The following is a 25,092-nucleotide window of genomic DNA, read 5'->3' as shown; positions in this document are numbered from 1 at the left end:
CCAATCCAGGTTCCTTTTAAATTAGTTGAGCGTTGCCATCTCAACCACCCTGGGCAGTGAATTCCAGACACATCACTCTCTTTGTAAAAAATTTTTTTTTTCTCATGTTCCTTCAAATCATTTTATTACATCTAGCCACCTGATAATTGATCTTGCTGTGAGGGGAATCAGGTCCTCCCCATACACTTGAATCATACAGCCCCATTGAGCCTGTACTGACCCATCTACACTGATCCCACTTCCCAGCACATGGCCCATACCCTTGAATATTATGACATTTGAAGTTTTCATCCATTGGCTTCTTAAACATTCTGAAGTTTCTCACCTCTGATAACCTCCCAGGCAGTGCATTTCAGGTTCCCATTACCCTCTGAAAAAGATTCTGACACCCTCTGAACCTCATGTCCTTTGCTTTAAAATTATGCCTCCTTGTTATTTGATCTCAGCTGCTCGTTATTTGGCACACCTCAATGAAGTTAAACTCCGCCTCCTCTGTTTGTAGTTAAAAAATCTCAGTCTATCCAATCTGTCTTCATGCCTGCAACTTTCTAACCCAGTAACATTCTTCTAAATATTCTCTGTACATTTTTGTGGAACAATTATATCCTTCCTGTGATGGGACCAGAATTGTGCGACTTAACCATATTGTCTAGCTGACCTGCCACCTTCAGGGACCTGTAGACATGTACACTGTTCTGCTGTCAATACCCTTCTGTTTATTGTGTATTTCATTTGCCACTTTTCTGTCCACCACTGACCCATTGATATCATTTGTGGTCGACAGCCTTCCTCTCAACTACTAAGCCAATTTCTTTGTGTTTTCTGAAAGTTTCCCGATCATGCATCTTCTATTTGGGTTGAGGGAGCAAGGAATAGGCAGTTGATGGGAGAGGAAGATATTGTGTATATGTGGCACACTGTGGGACAAAAGGATGGTGAGAAAGATTACAGATGAGGAATGGATGGGGAGGAAATAATAGAGAGGGATTAGAAGAGGAGAGTAAAATGAGCGACATGCTGCATAGCCTGGAAGTTGATTTGAAACAAAGTTAGGAAGGCAGTCAATGTGGTTATATTGCTGGGTAGTTTGTGAATTTGATTATTCACTATGATTGTTTGCAGGTGATGTACAATGTGGTGAGAATGAATTCCTCTGTCGAAATGGACGCTGCGTTTCTGCACTGACACTGTGCAGTGGAAGGGATGACTGCCATGATCAGAGCAATGAGCGAAACTGTTCTGTATCAGGCTGTGGACCTCATGGGTTTCTTTGCAGCAACTCTACTGTCTGTATCTCTAAATACCAGCTCTGTGATGGTCACCAGGACTGTGCATCAGGCGTTGATGAATCTGATGACCTTTGTGAAAAGAGAGCAGTGCAACCTGAAGGTTGTGGGGAGTTGGAGTTCCTGTGTAGTTCAGGCCAGTGCATAGAGCTTCAGTCAGCTTGTGACAACTTTCCTGACTGCAGTGATGGTAGTGATGAAGCCAATTGTGGTAAGTGTGGAACTGTGAGATGGACTTTATAAATTTTTAAATGTAGAATTTGCAAATCAAACATTTGACCTAGCTGTTCTCTTTTAATGTTTTCTACATGAGCCTTATTCCATCCTATGTAAAATCATAAGGCAGGAGTAGATCATTTGGTCTCTTGAGCTTGCTCCAGTCTTCAGTAAGAACATGTTGGTTTGATTGTAGCCTTAATTCCACTTTTCCTGTCCACTACAACCGTTGACTCCCTTGTTTATATATCCAGTTCAACTTTCGATATATTCCATGTCTCATCTTCCACAGCTCTCTGGGGAAGAAAATTCAAAAGACCCAAGTCCCTCAGAAGAAATTCCTTCTTATCTTTGTCTTAAATATGAAACCCTCTTGTTTTAGATTTCTCTACAAGGGGAACCATCCTCTCACCACCTCTCAAGCTTCTGCAGAGTCTTACATGTTTCAGTGAAGTTGTTTCTCATTCTTCTAAACTCTAATGACTGTAGGATCTGCTCAACCATTCCTCATTTGGCAATCCCTTCATCCCAGGAATCAGTATTCCTCTGAAACTCTTAAGTATATCCTTTAGTAAAGAGACCAATTAATGTACTCATTACTCTATATGTAATCTCACCAATGTCCTGTTTTAGAAAGACATATCAACTTTTATACTCCCCTCTTGAAGTAAAGTCTAACATTCAACTTGCCTTCCAAATTATTTGTTTTATATGCCAGCGAACTTTGATTCCTGCACAAGGTCACCTGGGTTCCTCGAAACTGCAGCAATATAAGTAAGAAAATGTGAGACTATCCACTTTGGCATGAAAATGAGAAAAGTGGAATTTTAATTAAATACAATTCCACTTTTCTCATTTTCATGCCAAAGTGGATAGCCTCACATTTTCTTACTTCTATTGCTCCAGGTACATTTTACCCTCTCACATATCCTTTCCATACTCTTTATATCCTCCTCACAAGTTGCTTTCTACTGAAATTTGTATTTGTGTCTTTGCAACATCAGCAAATGTGGCTACGTTTAATTGAGGCCCCAGCAATGATCTAGTTAGTTTCAAATAATCCATTTAGAATAGGATAGAATATTTTTTATTGTCATGTGTGCTCAAACACAGAGGTACAGTGAAAAGTTCACAATGTCACTCCACATGCCACCAACTTAGGGAAAAAGTACCTAGGTACAGAACTTAGATATGAAATAGTGGAAAAAAAAGTCATATTAGTTACAGTTATTCATAGTGTAAGTCAGAAAAAATAAGCATTACAGCCTTTGTATAAAAGCCCTGCAGTAGACCAACAGATTGGTCCCACTCCACTCCGGGCCTTTTAGCCCACTGACCGTCCTTGCTCCATACCTGCAGCACGCTAATTGTCCCTGCTCCACTAGGGGCCTTTAGCCTGCTCCGCTCATACCTCCAGCCCACTCTACCTCAAACAGGAAAGAAGAAGAAAATGGGGAAAAAAACATAAGGAGCGGGTGGAGTGTCTTACTCTGCCACCACCTTGATCCATCTTATCCCAACTTTTCCCCTGTCAAAACAAGCTTAATGCTGTTTATTTAAGTAGGCTCATTGAGCAAAGCCAGTGAATGCATATGTTTTAGTCTAACATCTATTTTAATGAAGTTATTGGAATCTGTAGTTAAGCACATTAATAACTTGGCTGTTAGATATATTTGAGCTTGAGAAATATTGACTTGCAAAAGGTAGGTCATGTATAACAAACTGAATGTTTGAGGAAGTAGTTATTAAAGTAGTAGCCAGGGAATATGAATGGATTTGGCTTATTTGGACTTCTGAAAGGCATCCAGTAAGGTTACGCATGAGACTGTTAGTTACAATAAAGACCTATTGAACTAAAAGCAAATTGTCTGGTTAATATTACTTAGCTGGTAAAAGGCAGATGATATGGATAATGGATCTGTACTCAAATTGGACAGAAGTAACTAATGAAAACTAATAAAGTTTTGCACTGAGCTGTCATTTATTCATTATGTTTATTAATGATTCTGGTAACATGTACCTAAAGTTTGCTTGTGTGTGTGGTGCTGGAAAAGCACAGCAGGTCAGGCAGCATCCGAGGAGCAGGAGAATTGACTTTTTGAGGAGAAGGTGGTAGGTCGGGGTCTTGTGGAGCAGATAGATGGGAAAGGTGGTGGACAGGTCAGGTGGGCGGTGTCGAGTTGGGGGCTTGGGACTGGGATAATGTGGGAGGAGAGGGAAAATGAGGAGGCTGTTGAAATCCACATTCATCCCAAGTAGTTGCAAGGTTCCAAGGTGGAATATGAGCCGTTCTTCCTTCAGATGTCGGGTATAGGTTTGCTGTTGACTCAGTGATGGGCAGTACAGTACAATGTAGATAAAAGCATGAAGTGAGATATTTGCTAGATTGAGAGTGAATGCATTTCAACCAAAGTGAGTAAGAAGTCTTCCATGTTGGACCAAAGAAAGTGGTACATCTAACTGATTATTGAAAAGCTGAAGTGTGGCGTTCAGAGATTTAGGGCTGCACATGCACATGTCATTAATATATTAAAAGTAAAATGACTAATGGAATACAGATGTGAGGAAGTTTTGGTGACTTATTGTAGTCCTTCTTGTGCACATCGCTGTCACTGTGTCTGTTGTTGATGGGAATGTATATTGAAGGAAGTCAGTGTGGTGCTGAGCAAGTGGCCTACATTGTCTTGGATGGTTTCAGGCTGCTTGAATGTTGTTGGATTTCCCATGTAAAGCTTAGAATCATAGAATTTATGGTGCTGAAAAAGGACTGTCAGCCCATCCAAGTCTGTACCAGTCCAAAAAAAGCACTCCACTGTTCCAATCCCATTTCCCAGTACTTAGCCCATAGTCTTGTATGCCTTGTAGTTGCAAGCACACATGTAAATACTACTTCAATGTTTCTGCCTCTACCACCCCAACAGGCAGTGAATTCCAGATTCCAACCACCCTTTGGGTGGAGAAAAAACCTCCCGTCCAAGGGGCAAAACTCAACTTCCTCTTGGGGAAATAAGGCAGGGCAAATGGCTGAGGTATTAGTGGTGGAGATCTTTGGGACCAGTTGCCATAAATCTATCAGTTTTAAACTGGTTATGGAATGGGATAGGCCTGGTCCACATGTTAAAGTTCGAAATTGGAGCAAGACCAATTTTGATGGTATTAGATAGGAGCTTTCAAAAGTTGTCTGGGGGTGTACAGTTGAAGGTAAAGGAACATTTGACAAGTGGGAAGTTTTCAAAAGGGAGATGACCAGAGGGGATCCAAGATGGCGGTAGTCTGAATAGATCAGCCTTGCTGGGCTCTGCACCCAAACCCAAAAGAGTAATATTTTTATTCTCCCACCTTAGTTTTTTTTGGAAAAAGTACTGCTAAACGGTTGTACAACCATTTAAATCATTTTTCAAGCGTGTGAGAATGACTAGGGGGAAGCAAATGGCCAAGATTCAACACTTTGGACACTCACCGAAAGCATCGGGCAGGCCCACAACTGAAACTGCAGAAGCAGCTTGAGCTCCCTCGGCAGCGGTATAGAAATGCCTGTGCAGCAGAACATTGTGGAGGAACTCGGAGTGATCTGACAGCTGATCCAGGAGATAAGGGAAGAGACTCGTAATCAGCTGGAGCCAATCTTGGCAATGCTGCAAAAGCATGAGAAGGAGTTGGTAGGACTCAGGAAGTGAGTTGAAGAGGTCGATGGGCAGACCGCGGCGTCAGATCCAGGCCCTTGAAAAACATGTCTGGGCGTTGACTGAACAGGTCAATGATCTGGAAAATAGAGGTATGAGAAAGAATATCCGCGTAATTGGGCTGCCAGAGGGAGTAGAAGATGAGCAGCCAGCCAGTTTTTTTTTTTGAAGACTGGTTGTCACAGTTTCTTGGCTGGGATGCTGAAGCAGACTGGATGAAGGTTGACAGAGCTCACTGGGTTGCGGTGTGCAGATCCAGTCTAGGTTAGTGCCCCCGCCCTGTACAGGTATGATTTCAGTGCTACAGGGACAAGCAGAGAGTCATGGAAACTCCTAGAAGGTTGGGGAGAGATCCACAGGCCCTGACCTAAGAAAATGTTCCAGGACTTTTCTGCGGTGGTGATTCATAAGAGAAAGTTGTTTGATGAGATTAGGAGAAGATTAAAGGACTTTAGTATTCAGTATTGGATGAGATACCCAGTGGTGTTTCGTATTACTTATGAGGAGACTGTGTGCAGTTGTTTGATTCCTCGGAGCAAAAGCGAGATGACAAGACTTCAGGCACAGCATCTTCCTGTTAGTATGAAGAGCAGGGCTGGCAGGAGTAGGGAACACTGGATGATTATAGACATTGAGGCTCTGGTCAAAATAAAAGGAGAAAGCGTGTGTCAGGTGTAGACAGCTGGGATCAAATGAATCCCTTGAGGAATATTGGGGGCATAAGAGCTGACTTAAGAGAGAAATCAGGAGGGCAAAATGGGATAATGAGATAGCTATGGTGTATAAGGTTGAGCAGAATACAGAGATTCTGCAAATACATTAAAGGCAAAAGAGTAACTAGGGAGAGAATAGGACCCCTTAAAGATCTGTGTGTGGAACTACGTGAGATGGGTGAAATGCTAAATGAATACATCGGTCAGTATTTACTGTGGGGAAGGGCATGAAGCTATGGAACTCAGTGTAAATAAATAGTGATGTCTTGCAATGAGTCAACATTACAGAAACATTAGGTGCAGGAATAAGGTCTTAAAATACCCAAAGGTTGATTAAATACCTGAGACCTGATCAAGTGTATCCTTGGACATTGTGGGAAGATGGGAAGAAATTGCAGGGCTCTTAGTGGAACTATTTGTATCATTGACAGCCAGGGGCGAGGTGCGGGAACACTGTAGGGTGACTAATGTTGAGCCATTATTTAAGAAACACTGCAAGGAAGAGCCAGGGAACTACAGACCAATGAGCCCAACACCATTGGTGGGTTAGTTGTTAGAAGCATTTCTATGTTTCTGTCAATTATGCCATCATCCTCTTGAGGATGGCCAGTGTTCACTATAATTTTTCTTTCAATACCTGTGTGTGCATGTCCACAGCAGTTCTTTTACTAACTTATTCCTTTATTTGAAGAATCAAATAAATTTTATCAATCACGTCTTGATTTTTAAAAATATATGCACCTGTTCTTCGGTAACCAGGGAGATGCCAATTTTTCTCCTGTTCCATTTTAGAAAACAAGAACCTGGGAATTATAGACTGGAGTCAGTGATGGGTAAGTTGGAAGGGTTCTGAGAGGCAGGATTAACATGCATTTGGAGAGGAAAGAACTAATTAGGGATAGTCAGCATGGCTTTATGCATAATAAATTATACCTCACAAACTTGATTTTTTTTTGAGAATGTGACCAAGAAGGTAGATGAGGGCAGGTGGTAGACATTAGGAGAAAGTAGCACTGCAGATGCTGGAGTCGAAGAGTGTGGTGCTGGAAAAGCACAGCAGGTTAGGCAGCATCCGAGCAGGAGAGTCAACGTTTTTAAATTAGATTACTTAGTGTGGAAACAGGCCCTTCGGCCCAACAAGTCCACACCGACCCGCCGAAGCGCAACCCACCTATTCCCCTACATTTACTCCTTACCTAACACTACGGGCAATTTAGCATGGCTAATTCACCTGACCTGCACATCTTTGGACTGTGGGAGGAAACCGGAGCACCCGGAGGAAACCCACGCAGACACGGGGAGAATGTGCAAACTCCACACAGTCAGTCGCCTGAGGCGGGAATTGAACCCGGGTCTCAGGCGCTGTGAGGCTGTCGTGCTAACCACTGTGCCACCGTGCCGCCCACTAAACTCTTCATCAGGAATAAATGGACTTTAGCAAGCCAAAACCTTTTGACAAAGTTCCACATGGTAGACTGGTTAGTAAAGTTAGATCACATGGGATTCAGGTGAACTTGCCAATTGAATGCAGAATATACTTGATGATGGGAAACAGAGGGTGATTGTGGAGGGTTGTTTTTCGGACTGGAGGCCTGTAACCAGTGGTGCTCTGTAGGTATTGATTTATACTCTCATCCAAATTCTTTATTTAAGAAGCATAATTAGGAAGTTTGTGGATAACACCAAAATTATAGTAGACCGTGAAGAAGGTTACCTAAGAATAAAAAGGGATCTTGATTAATTCGGTCAGTGGGCCAAGGAGTGGCCGATTGAGTTTAATTTAGATAAATGTGAGGTATTACATTTTTGGTAAGTTGAAAACCAACACAGCTAGTGGTAGGGCCCTGGGGAGTGTTGTTCAACAGAGATTCCTAGGGGCTCGGGTGCATAGTTCCTTGAAGGTTGCATCACAAGTAGACAAGATAAATAAAGAAGGCATTTGGCATGCTTGCCTTCATTGCTCAGACCATTGAATACCGGAGTTGCAATGTCATGTTGCACTTGTACAGGGCATTTGGTTAGGCCACTTTTGGAATATGTGTACAGTTCTGATTACCCTGCTATAGGAGGGATTTATCAACTTGGAGAGTGTGCAGAAAATATTTGAAGCAATGTTACAGGGCTGGAGAGTTTGAGTTATAAGGAAAGCCTGGTTAGGCTGGGAGATTTTTCACTGGAGAGTAGGAAGTTGAGAGGTGATGTTCCCTAGGGTATGGGAGTTCAAAACTAGAGGGCCTAATTTTAAGGCAGAGGAGAAAGATTTAAAAATTTGAGGTGCAACTTTTTCACACAGAGGAATGAACTGCCAGAGGAAGTAGTAGATGCCTGTACAGTTACAACATTTAAAAGACATTTGGACAGGTACATGAACAGGAAAGGTTTAGAGGGTTTTGGGCCAAATGCAGGCAAGTGGGACTAGTTTAGTTTGGGAATCCTGCTGGCATGGACTGAAGGGTCTGTTTGTTTCTGTGCTGTATGACTCTGACACTCTGACTATAAATTGTATCTCACAAATTTGATTGTGTTTATTGAAGAGGGTGACCGAGAAGGTAGATACTCTCTACATGAACTTAACATATGAGGAAAGTTTGACGGCTCTGGGTCTATACTTGGAGTTTTGAAGAGGGGGGGAAATAAAATTGAAACATACAGAATACTGAATGGCCTGGACAGAGTAGATGTTGGGAAGGTGTTTCCATTGATAGGAGAGACTAGGACCCAAGGACACTGCCTTAGAGTAAAGGGAAGACCTTTTAGAATGGAGATAAGGAGAAACGTCCTCCGCCAGAGAGTGGTGAATCTATGGAATTCATTACCACAGAAGCCTGTGGAGGCCAGGTCATTGAGTATATTTAAGACTGAGATAGATAGGTTCTTGAGTGTCAAGGGTTATGGGGAGAAAGTGGGAGAATGGGGTTGAGAAACGTATCAGCCATGTTGAATGGTGAAGCAGACTCAGTGGGCTGACTGGTCTAATTTTCTGCTCCTGTGTCTTATGGATTTTATCAAGACCTTCCACAAGGTCCGACATTATAGATTGGTTAGAATTGAAAAGTGTGTTGCTGGAAAAGCACAACAGGTCAGGCAGCATCTGAGGAGCAGGAGAATCGATGTTTCAGGAATGTGATGATGAAGGGCGTATGCCCAAAATGTCGACTCTCCTGCTCCTCGGATGTTGCTTGACCTGCTGTGCTTTTCCAGCGCCACACTTTTCGACTTTGACTCTCCAGCATCTACAGTCCTCACTTTCTGTCATGGTAGACTGGTTAGTATGAATAGATCACATGGGATCCAGGGAAGGCTAGCCATTTGGATACAAAATTGGCTTGATGGTAGGAGACGGAGTATAGTGGGAGAGGGGTGTTCAGATTGGAGGCCTGTGACCAGCAATGTGCTGCAAAGATCCAGACTATTGTTTGTCGTTTACATAAATTATTTGGATGAGAATATAGGAGGCATAGTTTGTAAGTTTGTAGTTGACACCAAAATTGGTGATATAATGGACAGTGAAGGTTATCTATTGATCAACTGGACCAGTGGGCCGAGGAATGGCAGTTGTATTTTAATTTAGATAAATGGGAGATGTTGCATTTTGGTAAGACAAACCAGGGCGCAGGACATGTTCTGATAATGGTAGGACCCTGGGGAATGTCGTCGAACAGTGAGACCTAGGGGTGCAGATACATAGTTCCTTGAAAGTGGCGTCACAGTTAGACAGGGTGGTGAAGGAGGTGTTTGGTACACTTGTAATCAATGTTCTGACCAATGAAGAAGAGTTGGAACATCATTTACCAGTTGTAAAGGACATTGGAAAGGCTGTATTTGGAGCACTTCTTGCAATCCTAAAGTGCAAAGGATGCAAAAAGAGGTTTACAAGGATGTTATGGAGACTGTAGGATTTGAGTTTTAAGGAGAGGTTGGATAAGCTGGGGATTTTTTTCACTGGAGCTTAGGGGACTGAGGGATGAGCTTATAAATATTTTAAAGTCATGAGGGGCATAGATAAGGTGAATAGCTGAGACCTTTTTCCCAGGGTAGCAGAGTCCAAAACTAGAGGACACAGATTTAAGTTGAGAGGGGAAAGATTTAAAAGGGATCTGAGAGTGTGGTGCATATATGGAACAAGCTGCAAGAGGAAGTGTTAGAGGCAAGTATTATAACCTTTAAAGAGACATTTGGACAGGTACATGAATAGAAAAGGTTTAGAGGGATACGGGCCAAACGTAGGCAAATGGGACTCGTTCAGTTTAGGAAACCAGGTCACATGGATGAGTTGAGCCATAGGTTTTGTTTCTGTGCTGTATGGCCCTATCCCTTCTAAATCTTCTGCCCCTTTCTTTAAAACTATGCTCCCTTGTCACTGATCCCTCCACCAAAGGGAAAAGTTCCTTCTGTCTATACCTCTCAAAATGTTATACGTCTTAATTATCTCTCCCTTCCTTCAGTCTTCTCTGCTGCAAGGAAAACTACCCCAATCTGTCCCATCTCTCTTCATAACTAAGCCTCTCCAGCACACAACGTCTTGAAAAGTTGTCTTGTGCCTTCTCGAGTGCACTCATGTTCCTCCTATAATGTGGATTCCAGAACTGTACAGAATGAATATTAGCTATGGTCTAACCAATGTTTTATACAAATCTAGTATCACCTCCCTGCTCTAAACTCTATGCCTTTTGTAATAAAGGCAAGTATCCCTTCTGCTTTTTTAATCACTTTATCCACCTGTCCCGCTACCTTAAGGGGTCAGTATACATGCATGCCACGTTTTCTCTGTTCCTTGGTGCTTCCCAGGGTTTTACCGTTTATTGTGCCTTGTTTGATCTGTCCAAATGCATCACCTCTGACTTTTCAGATTACCACTGATTGGTGCATCTGACCAGCCTGACTCAATCCTTCCATAATCTACGGCTATTCTCACTATTTACCACCTGAAAAAATATTTTTAACGTTCACAAACATATTGATCCACCCTCCTGCATTCAAGTCTAAATCATTTATATATACACCACAAACAGTAAGGGTTCCACCACTGATCCCTGTGGAACCACACTGAACATATGCTTCTAGTCACAAAAACACCATTCGACCATCACCCTCTGCTTCTTGCCCACTTTCACTGGACCACATTGGCTCTTACCTTTGCTACCAGTCTCCCCTGTGGGACCTTTTCAGAAGCTTGCTGAAATGCATTGTTGTCATCAACATACCTGGTTACCTCTTTGAAAATTCATTCAAGTTGATCAAAGGTTTTGACCACAAAAATAAAGATGACAAAGCACAGTGCTAGAAATGGAATATACAATACCCAGAGGTGAGGAGAGCAGTGGGCTTTAGCAGGACTTCAGCCTTTCATTACTGTATCTGGTTACATGTCAGGGAGATTGATGAACTTGATGCTGGAGGTGAAAAGCCTGTCCAACCAATTGCTATGCTGATGCTAAGCTGTATACATCGTTTGGACTAATACAGCATATTCAAGATGAAAATATCACAAAGTTACATCATGGATATGTCTTTGCTGCATACCCCATCAAAGACCGATCCATGCGATTGCATTATCAATTTTGAATAATTTACAGGTGTAAGGTTCAGTGTTGCTTCATTTATGTTCGTTTTTTTGACAGATCGGAATGAGTGTTTGGCGGCAAATGGACAGTGTTCTGATTATTGCTGGGACCTACCTTTAGGATATGAATGTGCTTGTCCAACTGGATTGGAGCTAATAAATCATTTCATATGTGAAGGTGAGTTTATCTATATCTGATTAAAAGTATTCCGGCTCACAGTGATACATAAAATTTTGCATTTGAGTGAGGAAAAATTAACCATGGTTTTTTTGAGTAAGCATTAACTTAAAAAAGGGGGACGGTTGCTGAAAGAGTAATATACGCAACTGTTCAACCCTGGTGTATCTTAGAAATATGAAGAAAAAATATGAAGCCAGGTGAAGAACTCATTAAAATGCTCTACATATTAGGACATTGCCAGTAAATGTATGAAATATTGAAAATAAAATGAGAGAATGTGAAGCAATAACTACTAATATACTGTATTGCTCTAAGTTTCATTTCATGATGTGTTATGAATGTCATCATTGAAGCCTGCAATCTTGCACCTTTTACGGAGTTGGCATGTCAAAAAAGTGAATGGGGGGTGGGGGAAGTAAAATATATATTGAGAAATGAAATGCATGATACACACCTCTTCAGCTGTTTGTCAAAGTGGTTCTTGATTGGCCTAAAGACCTGTAAGGAATTTGGGATAAGAACTGTAATGTTGTCCTGCTGACAGCAACAGTGACATTTGTTGCTTTACTGCATATCAGTTCAAAACACTAGCCTTCACCTGTTACTGAATTCTGCACCTACCAGAACATCAATCACCATCAGTATAGGAGATCATTAATTACCACCTTCCCTTCATCTGAGACATCTCTCAGTGCAGCACGAGCGTGTATATTTCTACTTCATGTTCTGCAGGATTGGTGGACACTTTCTTTTTGCTTTCAGAAAGCCAAGTGCAGACTGGATGTTCACTATCACTATTTTAATCATAAACATTGAGAAGTCAGAAACAACTAATGTATTGTTACCTCTGTTGTTCTTCTGACCTATGTGTAAACTTACAGATTAGGACTAAGAATTGGTCTTTCTGTCTGCATGTCACTCCCATTCAGTGAGATCATTGGTGCTCTGACTGTGATATCAACTCTGCAGTCTTACCTACCACAATACATTTTGAATCCCTTGTCAATCAAGAATCTAAATCAGCCTTAAAAATATCCAATGACCCAGCCTCCACAATGCTCTGGGAAGAAAATTCCATATACTGATGGACCCTCTAAGAGAGAAAAAACATTTTCTTCATTTTAAAAGGGAAAGCTCTTAATTTCCATACTGTTCCTCTAGTTCTAGACTGGCACAAGGAGAAGGATCCTTTCAGCTTCCACCCTGTCAGGTCCCCTCAGTATCTTGTTTCAATAAAATCACCTCGCATTCTAAAGTCCAATGTGCATAAGCTCAATCTGTCCTCAGTATGGTCCCCTCCTTAATCCCCAAAATCAGTGTTAATCAACTGAGTAAACTTCTGCATTGCATTTAATGGCGCCTCTCCCCTTAGAAAGGGAGACAATGACTGTACATGGTCCTCGTGATTTCACCAACGCCATGCACAACTGTAGCAATACTTCTCAAATATATTCCATTCTGTTTGCAATGAATGACAACATTTCGTTTTTCTTCCGAATTACTTCCTGTACCTGCATATTGATCTTTTGTGATTCATGTACCAGAATTTCCAGATTCCTCTGTATCTCTCTAGTTACACATGACCAATTCTGGAATAGCAGGTTTGCTTGGCTCTAGAATGCGCTTCTTTATGAAATTTTCCAGAAAATGCTTGGTTAGCTCATGTTTCAGGTTACTTTAGTCTTACATCTAATTATTCACCTAATTGATTCATCTAATCTATACGTAGCTTAAAACTACTTATGATCCCATCCAATTGTATTGTACATTCGTATTGTATAGAAACGGGCTTTTTAGTCCACTGATCAACAAGCACCAAACTACACGAATCCTACTTACTTGCACTTAGTCTGAGCCAATTTTGTCCTGGAATTTTAAGTGCCCATCCAGATGCTACTTGCATGTTATAAGAGTGCTTGCCTCCATCACCCTTTCAGGCAGTGTATTCCATATTTCTACCACCCTCTGGGTGAAAAGCTTTTCCTCAGATTCCCTCTAAACTACTCACTTGTCACCTTTAAACGTGTGCCTTCCAGTCTTAAGAGGGAATCTGAGAAAAGGTTTTTCACTCCGGATAGTAGGAATATGGAAGCTAGTGAGAGTGCTGGTATGTTAGTTGAGTGTGGTTAGAGCCAAACTTCAGACACTATGGGTGGGGAGGAAGAGGAAAGGAAGATATAGTGATAGGGGATTCTTTAGTCAGGGGAGTAAGCAGGTACTTCTGTGGTCAAAGACATGACTTCAGGATGGTGTATTGCCTCCCTGGTGGCAGGAGCAGCGATGTCACTGAATGGCCACAAGGCACCCTGAAAGGGAAGTGTGATGAGTTAGAGGTCAAGGTATGTCTTTGTACCAGTGATATGGGCAAAGTGAGGAATGAGGCTTTTCACCAACAATTCAGGGAGATGGGCAGTAGTTAAAGGGCAGGACCTGAAAGGTTGTAATCTCTGGATTACTCCCAGTGGCACATGGTAGCGAGTCTAGAAATAGGAAAATAAGACAGATGCATGCATGGCTAAAGAGTTGGTGGAAGGGACAGGGTTTCAGGTTCTTGGATTATTGGGACCTCTTCTGGGGCAGGGTTGACCTGTACAGGAGGAATGGATTGCACCTAAACTGGAGGGGAACCAATGTCCTTGCAGGGAGGTTCACTAGTGCTACTCAGGTGGGTTTAAACAAGAGTGGCCAGGGGACCAGAGCAGCAGGTCTGCAAGTGGAGAGACTGACGGGAAGGTGTATGCTATGACCAGTATGTCTGAAAAGAAGGACAAGTTAATGAACATGATGGGGCTGATGGGTTGAAGTGTACTATGATGTTGTACAGACCTGGTTGAGAGGGGGCAGGACTAGCTGCCCACTGTTCCAGGGTTTCAATGATTTCGATGAAATAGTGATACAGCTGTAGGAGTTGCATTACTAATGAGGGAGGATATTAGCTGCATTCGGAGAGGATGTACTGGAAGGTTAATTTGCTGAGGTAATATGGGTAGAACTCAAAAATAAGAAAGGTGCAATCACTCTGGGATTATACTGTGGGCCCCAAATCAGCCACCAGGACACTGAGGAACAGACACGTAGGCAGATTATGGAAAAATGCACAGACAGGCGCTTGACAAGGTTCCCCACGGTAGGCTGTTGCACAAAATATGGAGGCATGGGATTGAGGGTGATTTAGTGGTTTGGATCATAAATTAGCTAGCTGAAAGAAGGCAAAGGGTGGTGGTTGATGGGAAATGTTCATCCTGGAGTTCAGTTACTAGTGGTGTACTGCAAGGATCTGTTTTGGGGCTACAGCTGTTTGTCATTTTTATAAATGACCTAGATGAGGGTGTAGAAGGATGGGTTAGTAATTTGGCAAATGACAATAAGGTCGGTGGAGTTGTGGATAGTGCTGAAGGATGTTACAGGTTACAGAATGACATGGATAAGCTGCAGAGCTTGGCTGAGAGGTGACAAATGGAGTTTAATGCAGAAAAGTGTGAGGTGATTCACTTTGGAAGAAGCAACAGGAATAAAGGGCTAATGGTAAGATTCTTGGTAGTGTAGACGAGCAAAGAGATCTGTGTCCATGTACATAGATCCCTGAAAGTTGCCACCCAGGTTGATAGGGTTGTTAAAAAGGTGTATGGTGTTTTAGCTTTTGTTGGTAGAGGGATTGAGTTTCGGAGTCACGAGGTCCTGCTTCAGCTGTACAAAATTCTGGTTTGGCCACACTTGGAGTCTTGTGCACAGTTCTGGTCACCGCATTATAGGAAGGATGTGGAAACTTTGGAAAAGGTTCAAAGTAGATTTACCAGGATGTTGCCTGGTATGGAGGGAAGGCTGAGGGACTTGAGGCTGTTTTTGTTAGAGAGAAGAAGGTTGAAGGATGATTTAATTGAGACACATAAGATAATCATAGGGTTAGATAGGGTGGATAGTGAGAGTCTTTTTCCTCAGATGGTGATGGCTAGCATGAGGGGTCATAGCTTTAAATTGAGGAGTGATAGATATAGGATAGATGTCAGAGGTAGTTTCTTTATTCAGAGTAGTAGGGGTGTGGAACGCATTGTCTGCAACAGTGTTAGATTTGCCAACTTTAAGGGCATTTAAATGGTCATTGAATAAACATATGGATGAAAATGGAATAGTGTAGGCTTCAGATCGGTTCCACAGGTCAGTGCAACATTGAGGGCCAATGTTCTGTGTTCTAAGAGGATTGTCATAGTGGGTGACTTTAACATCTCCAATATTGACTGGAGCAAGAGGCTTAGACGGGGCAGAATTTGTTAGGTGCATCCAAGAGTGTTTCTTGAAACAGTAGGTTGGATAGTTCAATGTGAGGAGGGGCCATTCTGAACCTTGTGTTGGCTATTGACTGACGTTTCAGTAGGAGAGCATTTTGGAAACAGTGATCATTACTCCTCCATTCCTGATGAAGGGCTTTTGCCCGAAACATTGATTTTCCTGCTCCTCGGATGCTGCCTGACCTGCTGTGCTTTTCCAGCACCACTGTAGTCTAGACTCTGGTTTCCAGCATCAGCTGTCCTCACTTTTGCCTCCTTATGTTTTAAGACAGTTATATATAAGGATAATTCAGAACCTTGAGGGAAGATAATAAATTAGGGGAGGACAAATAACATGTGTTAGGCAGAAGCTAGGGATGAGGATCAAAAATCTGAATATAGGCTGCTGTCAGGAGCAACCACTTGATACATAGGCAGTAACAAAATGGCTTCTTAATGCAAGTAACATGACAAAATGGCTTCTAGGCTACAACTTAACAATTCTGCTTAAAAGTTGCATAAAATGGCTTTAATCCTGGTAAAAGCAAGCTGCATTCCTAAATTAATCATAATGTGCTCCGACAAAGATTAGCAGACAATGTTTCCTTTTCAACATAGAAATAACTAGACTAAATAAGACATCACTAGCCATCCTAACTGACCTTGCAAATGCAGGTGGAGAGAATAGTTTCAGGAGATAACGGTGCTTGGATGTGTAAAGCATGGTTGGTTCCCAGGAAATATCATTGGGCTAACCAGACCGAATTGCTAGTGTTTAATTTTCAGATTAGATTAGATTACTTAGTGTGGAAACAGGCCCTTTGGCCCAACAAGTCCACACCGACCCGCCAAAGCGCAACCCACCCATACCCCTACATTTACCCCTTAACACTCTAACACTACGGGCAATTTAGCATGGCCCATTCACCTGACCTGCACATCTTTGGACTGTGGGAGGAAACCAGAGCACCTGGAGGAAACCCACGCAGACATGGGGAGAATGTGCAAACTCCACACAGTCAGTCGCCTGAGGTGGGAATTGAATCCGGGTCTCTGGTGCTGTGAGGGAGCAGTGCTAACCACTGTGCCATCGTGCTGCCCAACGGCGAGACCCCTCCCATGGGTCAAGATCTTCAGGGAGTGTTAATTGGGAGCAACTGCTATCAGGCAAGCTCACATTTGACATGTGTGAGTTATTTGAAGGCCTAATGACCAGAGTTCAGGACCAGCATGTATCAGTAAGGAGGAAGCTTAGGGATGTCAAGGTATGGGAGGGAGATTGTGAATTTAGTCAAAAGGAAGCATGTGTAAGGTATAGAAAGCTAAAATCCGACAGGGCCTGTGAAGGATATAAAGCAAGAAAGAACTCTAGCAAGAACGGGCCAAGAAATGTCCTTGGCAAGAAAGATTAAAGAAAATCCCACGGCATTTTATACGTATGTTAAAAACAAGGGCATAACTCAGAAAAGGGTAGGCCACTCAAGGATAAAGGAGGGAACATTTGCTTGGAGGCAGAGGATATGGGCACGATCCTAAATGAGTACTTCGTGTCAGTATTCACCCAGGAGCAGGACATGGAGGATAGCAAGATAAGTGTGGAGCATGCCAATATGCTAGGGCATTTTGAGGTCCAGAATGAAGTGGTGCTGGATCTCTTGAAGAGCATTAAGGGGGTAGGTCTCCAGGGCTTGATGGGATCTACCCAGTTTATTGAGACAGGCAAGAGAGCAGATTGCTGGGGGGATTGACCAAGATATATGTTTTCTCTGTAGCCACTGGAGAGCTCCTTGAAGACTGGCAAGTAGCTAATGTTCCTCTTTTCAAGAAGGCAAATAGGGATAATCCAGGAAACCATAGACTGGTGAGTCTCACCTCAGTGGTTGGGAACCTATTGGAAAGGATACTTAGGATTTACATGCATTTGGAAAAGCGTGGTCTAATTAGGAACAGTCAGCATGGCTTTGTGTAGGGCAGATCATGTCTTACTAACTTGATTTTTTTTGAGGAGTTGATGAGTGATCAATTAGGGTAGAGCAGTGGATATTGCTTATAAGGATTTTTGTAAGGCTTTCAACAACGTCCCTCATGGTAGGCTCATCCAGGAGATTAAGATGCCTGGGATCTATGGTGCCTTGGCCTTTGGATTCAGAATGGGCTTGTCCATAGAAGGCAGAGGGTAGTGGTGGAAGCATGGTTTGGCTGGAGGTCCTTGACTGGTGGTTCGCAGGGATCTGTATTGGGCCCTCTGCTGTTTGTGATAGGATGAAAAAGTAGATGGGTGAGTTAGTAAGTTTGCAGATGACCCAAAGATCAAAGGAGTTGTGGATAGTGTAGAAGGTTGTCAAAAGATACTGTGATATATATAAATCATTTGCCGATATGGGCTGAGAAATGGCAGATGGAGTTCAATTTGGGCAAGTGTGAGGTACTGCACGTTAGGAGATCAATTGTTAAGGGAAAGTATATAGTTAATGGCAGGGCCCTTAACAGCATTGATGTCTTTAAGTCCAATGCTCCCTGAAAGTGGCCACACAAGTAAATAGGGTGGTAAAGAAGGTGTATGGCATGCTTGCCTTTTATTTGTCAGGCCATTGAGTACAAGGGTCATGTAGCTTTATAAAACTTTAGTTAGGCCATACTTAAGAGTATTGTTGTCAATTCTGAACTCTGTATTACAGGAAGTGTATGGATACTTTGGAGAGGGTGCAGATAATGTTTACCTGTATTAGAGGGTATGAGCTATAAGGAGAGGCTGGACAAACTAGGGTTGTTTTTTCTGAAGCAGAGGAGACTGAGGGGAGACCGGAGCCTGAAGATCTGAAATTTATGAAATTGAGAGGCATAGATCAGGTTGACAGTTAAACTTTTCCCCAGAGTTGAAATGCCTCTGACTAGAGGGCATGCTTTTAAGGAAAGAGGGGGAAAGTTCAAAGGAGGTGTGAGGGCCTCGTCTTTTTACATAGAATGTGGGTGCATGGAATGCGTTGCCAGGGCTAGTGGTGGAGGCAGATACAATAGGGATGTTTAAGCGGTTTTAAGATAGACACATGAATAAGTAAGGAATGGAGGGATATGGACCAAGACCAAGCAGAAGGGAGTAGTTTAATTTGGTGTCATGTTTAGAACAATATCGTAGGCCGTTTCTGTGCTTCACTGTTCTGTGTTGTCATTGTAGCTAACATCCTGGTGAATCTCCCCCTTTGGTTCATCGCATCCTTCCAATAGTGTGGTGACCTGAACTGGACACCGTATTTCATCTGTGGCCTAATGGATGTTTTATAAAGTTGTCACAAGATCTCGTTGCTCCAATATTCTACACCACAGTTAATGAAGGCAAGCATCCCATATGCCGTCTTCACCACCTAATTTACCTGTGCTGACACTTTTTCAGGGATCTATGGACATGTACACTATGGTTTATGGTCTTCAGTACTCCCTAGGGACCTACCATTTATTGTGTCTTCCCAACCTTATTAGACCTTATAAAATACATCACTTCATATTTATAACAAACCCTGATTTTCATATTGGACAAGTCAGGTCCCAGCAAGAAACGTGGCTTGATAGATCATAAGTTTTATTTTTACAATTTGGCTTCTGTGGTAGTTATTCATTGAACATATCCACACAAACAGAAGTTTATTACGTTTTGGAAAAAAATCAAGGATGATGTCCAGTGAGTGTGAATCAGTGCTCGGATTGTTGTCTGTGTCTGAGCAGATTTTGGATGAAGTTGTCGAGAGAGAGGCAGTGATTGCTTTTACAGGGAATATGGGAATTAACTTAAATTTTGCCCTTGTTTGTAAAATGTTTTTGTTTAGTTGTTGTAAAGTAGCGACTGGTGACCAAAGGTTGGAGAAGTGTTTAAATATTGTTTTTTGTGGGTGTGTTATCTAACTGGAAACATATTAGTCAAGACAGAGTATTATTTCCAAGCAACTGAGCAGCATTAAACTAATTAAATAGTTGATGTATTTTATATGGATTTCAGGTAAAGTTTGTGACATGGTCCCACAAAAGAGTCTAATGAAGAAGGGATCCAGGGTAACTTGGCAAGTTGGATCCTCTTGAAACAGAGGGTGATGGATGAAGGCTGTTTGTGTGACTGAAGGCCAGTGTCTATCTGGATCAGTGCTGGGTCCTTTATTGATCATGATATGTGTAAATATGTAGATGACAATGTGGGGCGGGGGTGGTGCGCATGATAACTAAGTTTGTGGATGATATAAAGACTGATTGTGTAATTGATAGTGAGGAAAAATGTCTTAGATTAGAGACGGATGTTAGTCACATTGGTCAGATGTACAGATCAATGGCAGATAGAATTTAACCCTGATAAGTGTGAGGTAAATGCACTTTGGAAAAAGAAACAAGGCAAGGACTAGGCTGTATGAATGGTGGGACATTAGGAAGCTTAGGGAGCAAAGGGATCTTGGGATGTTTGTTTACAGATCACCAAAAGCAGCAGGGCAGGTTAGTGGGGTAGTTAAGAAGGCAGCCTTTATCAAACAAGACATTGATTATAAGAGCAAGAGAGGTAAGGAGGGTAGCTCCTTAGAAGTCCCAAGGAAATTAATTGTGGATCTGAATAAAGATTAATGTAAATAAAACATTGGCCTTTAAGAAATAAATGGAATTACAGAGTGACAAATCCCTAGGACCTGACGGTTTCTGTTCAAGGGTACTAGAGGGGAGTATATTGTAGATGCCCTAACTGCAATCTTTCAGATATCCCTTGTTATAGAGGTCATCCCTCTGGATTGGAAAATTGTACATGTCTCTCCATTTTTTTAAAGAAGGGTGAAGGAAGAAAGCCAAGTAAATACAGACCTGTTAGCCTATCCTCTGTGGTGGGAAAAGTTTTGGAGTCCAAAATCAAGGATGGGATAACTAAACACGTTTAAAAGGTTTGTTAGTCAGGGAGAGCCAGCATGGGTTCATGACCGGTAGATCATGCCTGACAAACCTCTTTTTGAACTTCTTAAAGAGGAGGAATGTATATGGATATTGTTTATATGGACTTTCCAGAAGATTATGGAATGATCTGATTGAAATCTTAAAAGATATTAACAGGAAAGGACGGGCTAGATAAAGATAAACTGTTTCCATGATTGGGAATTCTAGAACTTGGGGGCATAGTCTGAGAATTGGGGCCAGACCATTCAAGAAAGATATTAAGAAGCACTTCTACACAAAGTATTGTAGATGTTTGGAACTCTTCCACAAATGACAGTGGATGCAGGATCAGTTGTTAATTTTAAATCCCAGATAGATAAATCTCTGTTAAGTGAAGGTATTAAGGGATATGGGCCAAGGGTAGATATATGGAGTCAGACCACAGATCACCCATGATCTCATTGAATGGTAGAGCAGGCTCAAGGGGCTGAATGGCCTACTCCTGTTCCTTTGACTTTGGTTAACCACAACTGAATGGTCCTGGCCACTGCACTATGGAAAGGATGTGATTGCACTGGAGGGAGTACTAAGGAGATACTCCAGGAAGTTGTCCCAGCTGGAGCATCTTAGCTATGAAGAGACACTTGTTATGAAGTTGATGGCGTACCTTTAAGAGAGAGTGAAAGTTGAAAAGCTGGCAAACTCCCGTCATGTGACTGACTGCAAGCACAAAGTGTACTGGATAATTTGAAGATGCAACATTTGAGCTGTAACTCAGATACTGAGTTGTTTTCACAACAATTTGAATTTAGCCAGTCAGTTTAAATTTTGCCCCAAGATACTAAAACCCAATCGAATTTGAATTTTACTGTTTTGACAACATTGAACCAATGAGACAATCCAATGTTTTGGGATTTTAAAAAGCCGGCATTTTGGGATAGTTATCCAGAGAAAGAGCACCATATTCCATTTGAATGCCTGCCCGCAACCTTTCTCTTTGAAAGGTACCTTTTTCATATGAAACATCTTTGCAGCAGAAGGCTGAAGATGATCTAGGGAGGCCTACAAACAGAGGAAGTTCGACACTTGAAGACCACAGCTAGTTTTGAAAAGTGATTTGCTGCAAATTTAATAGGGGCTTTATCGGATCAGTATGTTGTTATAGAGTGGGAGGTAGATGACAACTTTTTGAGAAAGGAGGCTTACAGTTGTGAATAATTTTTGTTTAATGTTCTCTTTTGGAGTTAAAGAATAAAATTATTATTTTTTTCTTTAAATAGTGGGATTTGGGTAGTTCTCCGTCACTCTTACTTAAACAGATTACAAGGCGAGGTGAGCTTTTCGATGTGTTTGGTTTAATTAGCAGAAGGGTTTATCCCGTGTCATAACATGCTGGATAAGTTTGGTTTGTTTTATTTGGAGCAGAGAAGGTTGAGGTCAACCTGATGCAGTTGTACAAGGTTGAGGGGCATGGATAGTGTGGGTAGAAAACAGCTGTTCCCTTTAGCTTGAATAGTCAATAACAAGGGGGCATAATTTTAAGGTGAAATTAGGATTTAAGGGGTCTTGAGGAAAGATTGTTTCATCCAGAGGGTGGTATGGTCTGGAATGTACTGAGAAAACAGTTGAGACGAGTAATCTCATCCTTTATAAAGTACTTGGATGAATGCTTGTAATGCCATAATATTCAAGGCCGTGGCCTCATGCTGGATAGTAGGATTAGTATAGGCATAGTGTATTTTTGGCAGTACAGACTCAATGGGCCAAAGTGCCTCTTCTGCACTTAACGATTCATTAATGAATCATTAACGCTGATTTTTTGTTGTAGAATTGTTTATAACACAGGAGGAGAAGATTCAGCCCATTATATCACCCCTCCATTCAAAGCTAATCCCGTTAGTTACCTACGTACCTCTGCATCTTTATTTTCCCAAGTGCCATCTTTATTTCCTTTTGAAATTCTTAGATATCGTGGTTTTTTTCAATTGTTCAGTTAGATGGCTAGAGTATGATGCAGAAAAATGCTAACAGCATGGTTCAGTCTCGATACTGGTTGTGCTGCATATGGAGGCCCACATCAATGCCTTTTAAGCTACACAACCAATTATTTCACTCTGAGGGAGAGAAACCCCCATCATCCCTTGATGTCTCTGCCAATCCCATGAGTGAATTTACAGGAGTGGGAAAGTTGCTGTTGGGTTAACAGCTGCCAAGCCTTTGGTTACTGGTTACTAGGCCATTAGAATTAAAGTTGGCCCAATTCACAATTTAAGCAGTGGACACACTTTAAACAAATACTTCCTGCAGATGCAAAGCACGTTTATGAACTGTTAAACAACTTTTAAAGATTAGCTGTGCAAGATCAGAGCATAGAAAAAAGACAAACTCCTTTCAAGAGGATACAGTCAAATTGTAAGAAAACCAAAGGTTACAACATGTGGGGCATGATTATTAGTGCATTCTTCCCAGTTAAGTTGTGACAGATGCACTTAAAATCTATTGGTATATCTTTGACCAAGCTTTAGGTCATTGGTATTATATGGCCTAATGTGTCTCAGAGTCAAACTTTTGTTTCATAATACTGCTGATGAGTACCTTGAGATGTTTTGCTATGTTATAGGTGCTTTGCAAGTACAGGCCACCCTAACACAGGAAATGTGAGAAATTCACAGCAAGCGTGGCAACATTTTGAGTACCGTTGTTTGTGAGGAAGCATTATCATTTAGTTATGACATGGTATTTGCAAAAACTTATTCATATTTTGAAGTTAAAATAATAATATGAAATAATCTATCCCAAGATAAAGTCCAGTCATGACTGCCAACCAGAACTGCTCCAGATCCCTGGTGTATGTAACTTTGTGCTCCCCCCTTAACATTTCACTATCTAAACAGTGTGCTCATGCAGCACAGTGTGAACAAATATGCAGTACAATGAACACAAGTTAAAAATACTTTGTGATCTGGATGTAATTCAGAAATACTCTGTCTTCCTATTCAGATGTGGATGAGTGCAGAAACCCTGACTTGTGTGACCAGATTTGTGTAAACCTGCCTGGATCATACGCCTGTGAGTGCTCCCGGGGATATCGGAAGGACACACACACTGGCACTTGCCAAGCTGCGGGTAGGTTGTTATTTGTGCTACCTCTTTGATTTTCTGGTCACTCCTTTATTTAGAAAGGGATTGACTGGATGCTGTGTAGAATACTGAAGTTTTTCTTAAAAAGGTAATGGTTTGCTGATGAGTTCTTTGATCTTAATTAAAAGAGGCAGAGAGAGCAGGAGTCTTTGTCATATCCCTGACCTTTTTAGTCTTTGTTAATCATTCCATTTTTGTTGATTGATATAAATCTTTTTATGATGTAGGTAACTATAACTTGAACTAATACGACCCCACTTACTATATTGTTTCCTTCTGTAGCAGAGTGCTACTTTTCCAAGGAGTGCCAAGACCAGGATTTAAAACAAAAATCTGCTCTTGTTTAAGTGGAGACACAAACATAAATTTAATACTTTTTTATTTTGCCTCTCCCAGGAGGCAAGTTAATGGGGAATGTTTAAAGCATTATGACAGTGAGGCACATTCAGGGGCTGGTCTTTGCCTGTCCAGGGTGCTGTTTATGGTTTTGAGCACTTTGGGAAAAGGAGATGAAATTGATTCTGAAGGTGCTAGGTGTTGGTTTCAAAAGGAGGATGGTCTTTTTACATGTCACCAATGTTAGACAATAGACAATAGGTGCAGGAGTAGGCCATTCAGCCCTTCGAGCCTGCACCGCCATTCAATATGATCATGGCTAGTTCATTTCTAATCAGTATCCTGTTCCTGCCTTATCTCCATAACCCTTGATTCCACTATCTTTGAGAGCTCTATCCAACTCTTTCTTAAATGAATCCAGAGACTGGGCCTCCACTGCCCTCTGGGGCAGAGCATTCCACACAGCCACCACTCTCTGGGTGAAGAAGTTTCTCCTCATCTCTGTCCTAAATGGTCTACTCCATATTTTTAAGCTGTGTCCTCTGGTTCGGCACTCACCCATCAGAGGAAACATGTTTCCTGCCTCCAGAGTATCCAATTTTTTAATAATCTTATGTCTCAATCAGATCCCCTCTCAGACTTTTAAACTCAAAAGGTATACAAGCCCAGTCGCTCCAGTATTTCAGTGTAAGGTAGTCCCGCCATTCCAGGAATTGACCTCGTGAAACTACGCTGCACTCCCTCAATAGCCAGAATGTCTCTCCTCAAATTTGGAGACCAGAACTGCACACAATACTCCAAGTGTGGTCTCA

General features: G+C 41.8%; 1 protein-coding gene across 1 annotated transcript in view; it reads left to right on the top strand.

Annotated features, from left to right (window-relative positions):
- The first annotated feature begins 883 nt into the window (after positions 1 to 883).
- The window catches only part of LOC122565538 (very low-density lipoprotein receptor-like), a 44,736-nt gene continuing 20,527 nt past the window's right edge, over positions 884 to 25,092 (top strand). The window contains exons 1-4 of the mRNA XM_043721594.1: positions 884 to 935; positions 1,123 to 1,497; positions 11,520 to 11,639; positions 23,804 to 23,929. Of these exons, the coding sequence (XP_043577529.1) occupies positions 884 to 935; positions 1,123 to 1,497; positions 11,520 to 11,639; positions 23,804 to 23,929 (673 nt within the window). The remainder of the gene's footprint in view (positions 936 to 1,122; positions 1,498 to 11,519; positions 11,640 to 23,803; positions 23,930 to 25,092) is intronic.

This window comes from Chiloscyllium plagiosum, chromosome 31 (genome assembly GCF_004010195.1).
Source record: "Chiloscyllium plagiosum isolate BGI_BamShark_2017 chromosome 31, ASM401019v2, whole genome shotgun sequence".
Taxonomy (NCBI): domain Eukaryota; kingdom Metazoa; phylum Chordata; class Chondrichthyes; order Orectolobiformes; family Hemiscylliidae; genus Chiloscyllium; species Chiloscyllium plagiosum.
The sequence above is the reverse complement of the archived record's forward strand: the minus strand, read 5'-3'. Positions and strand labels throughout refer to the sequence as shown.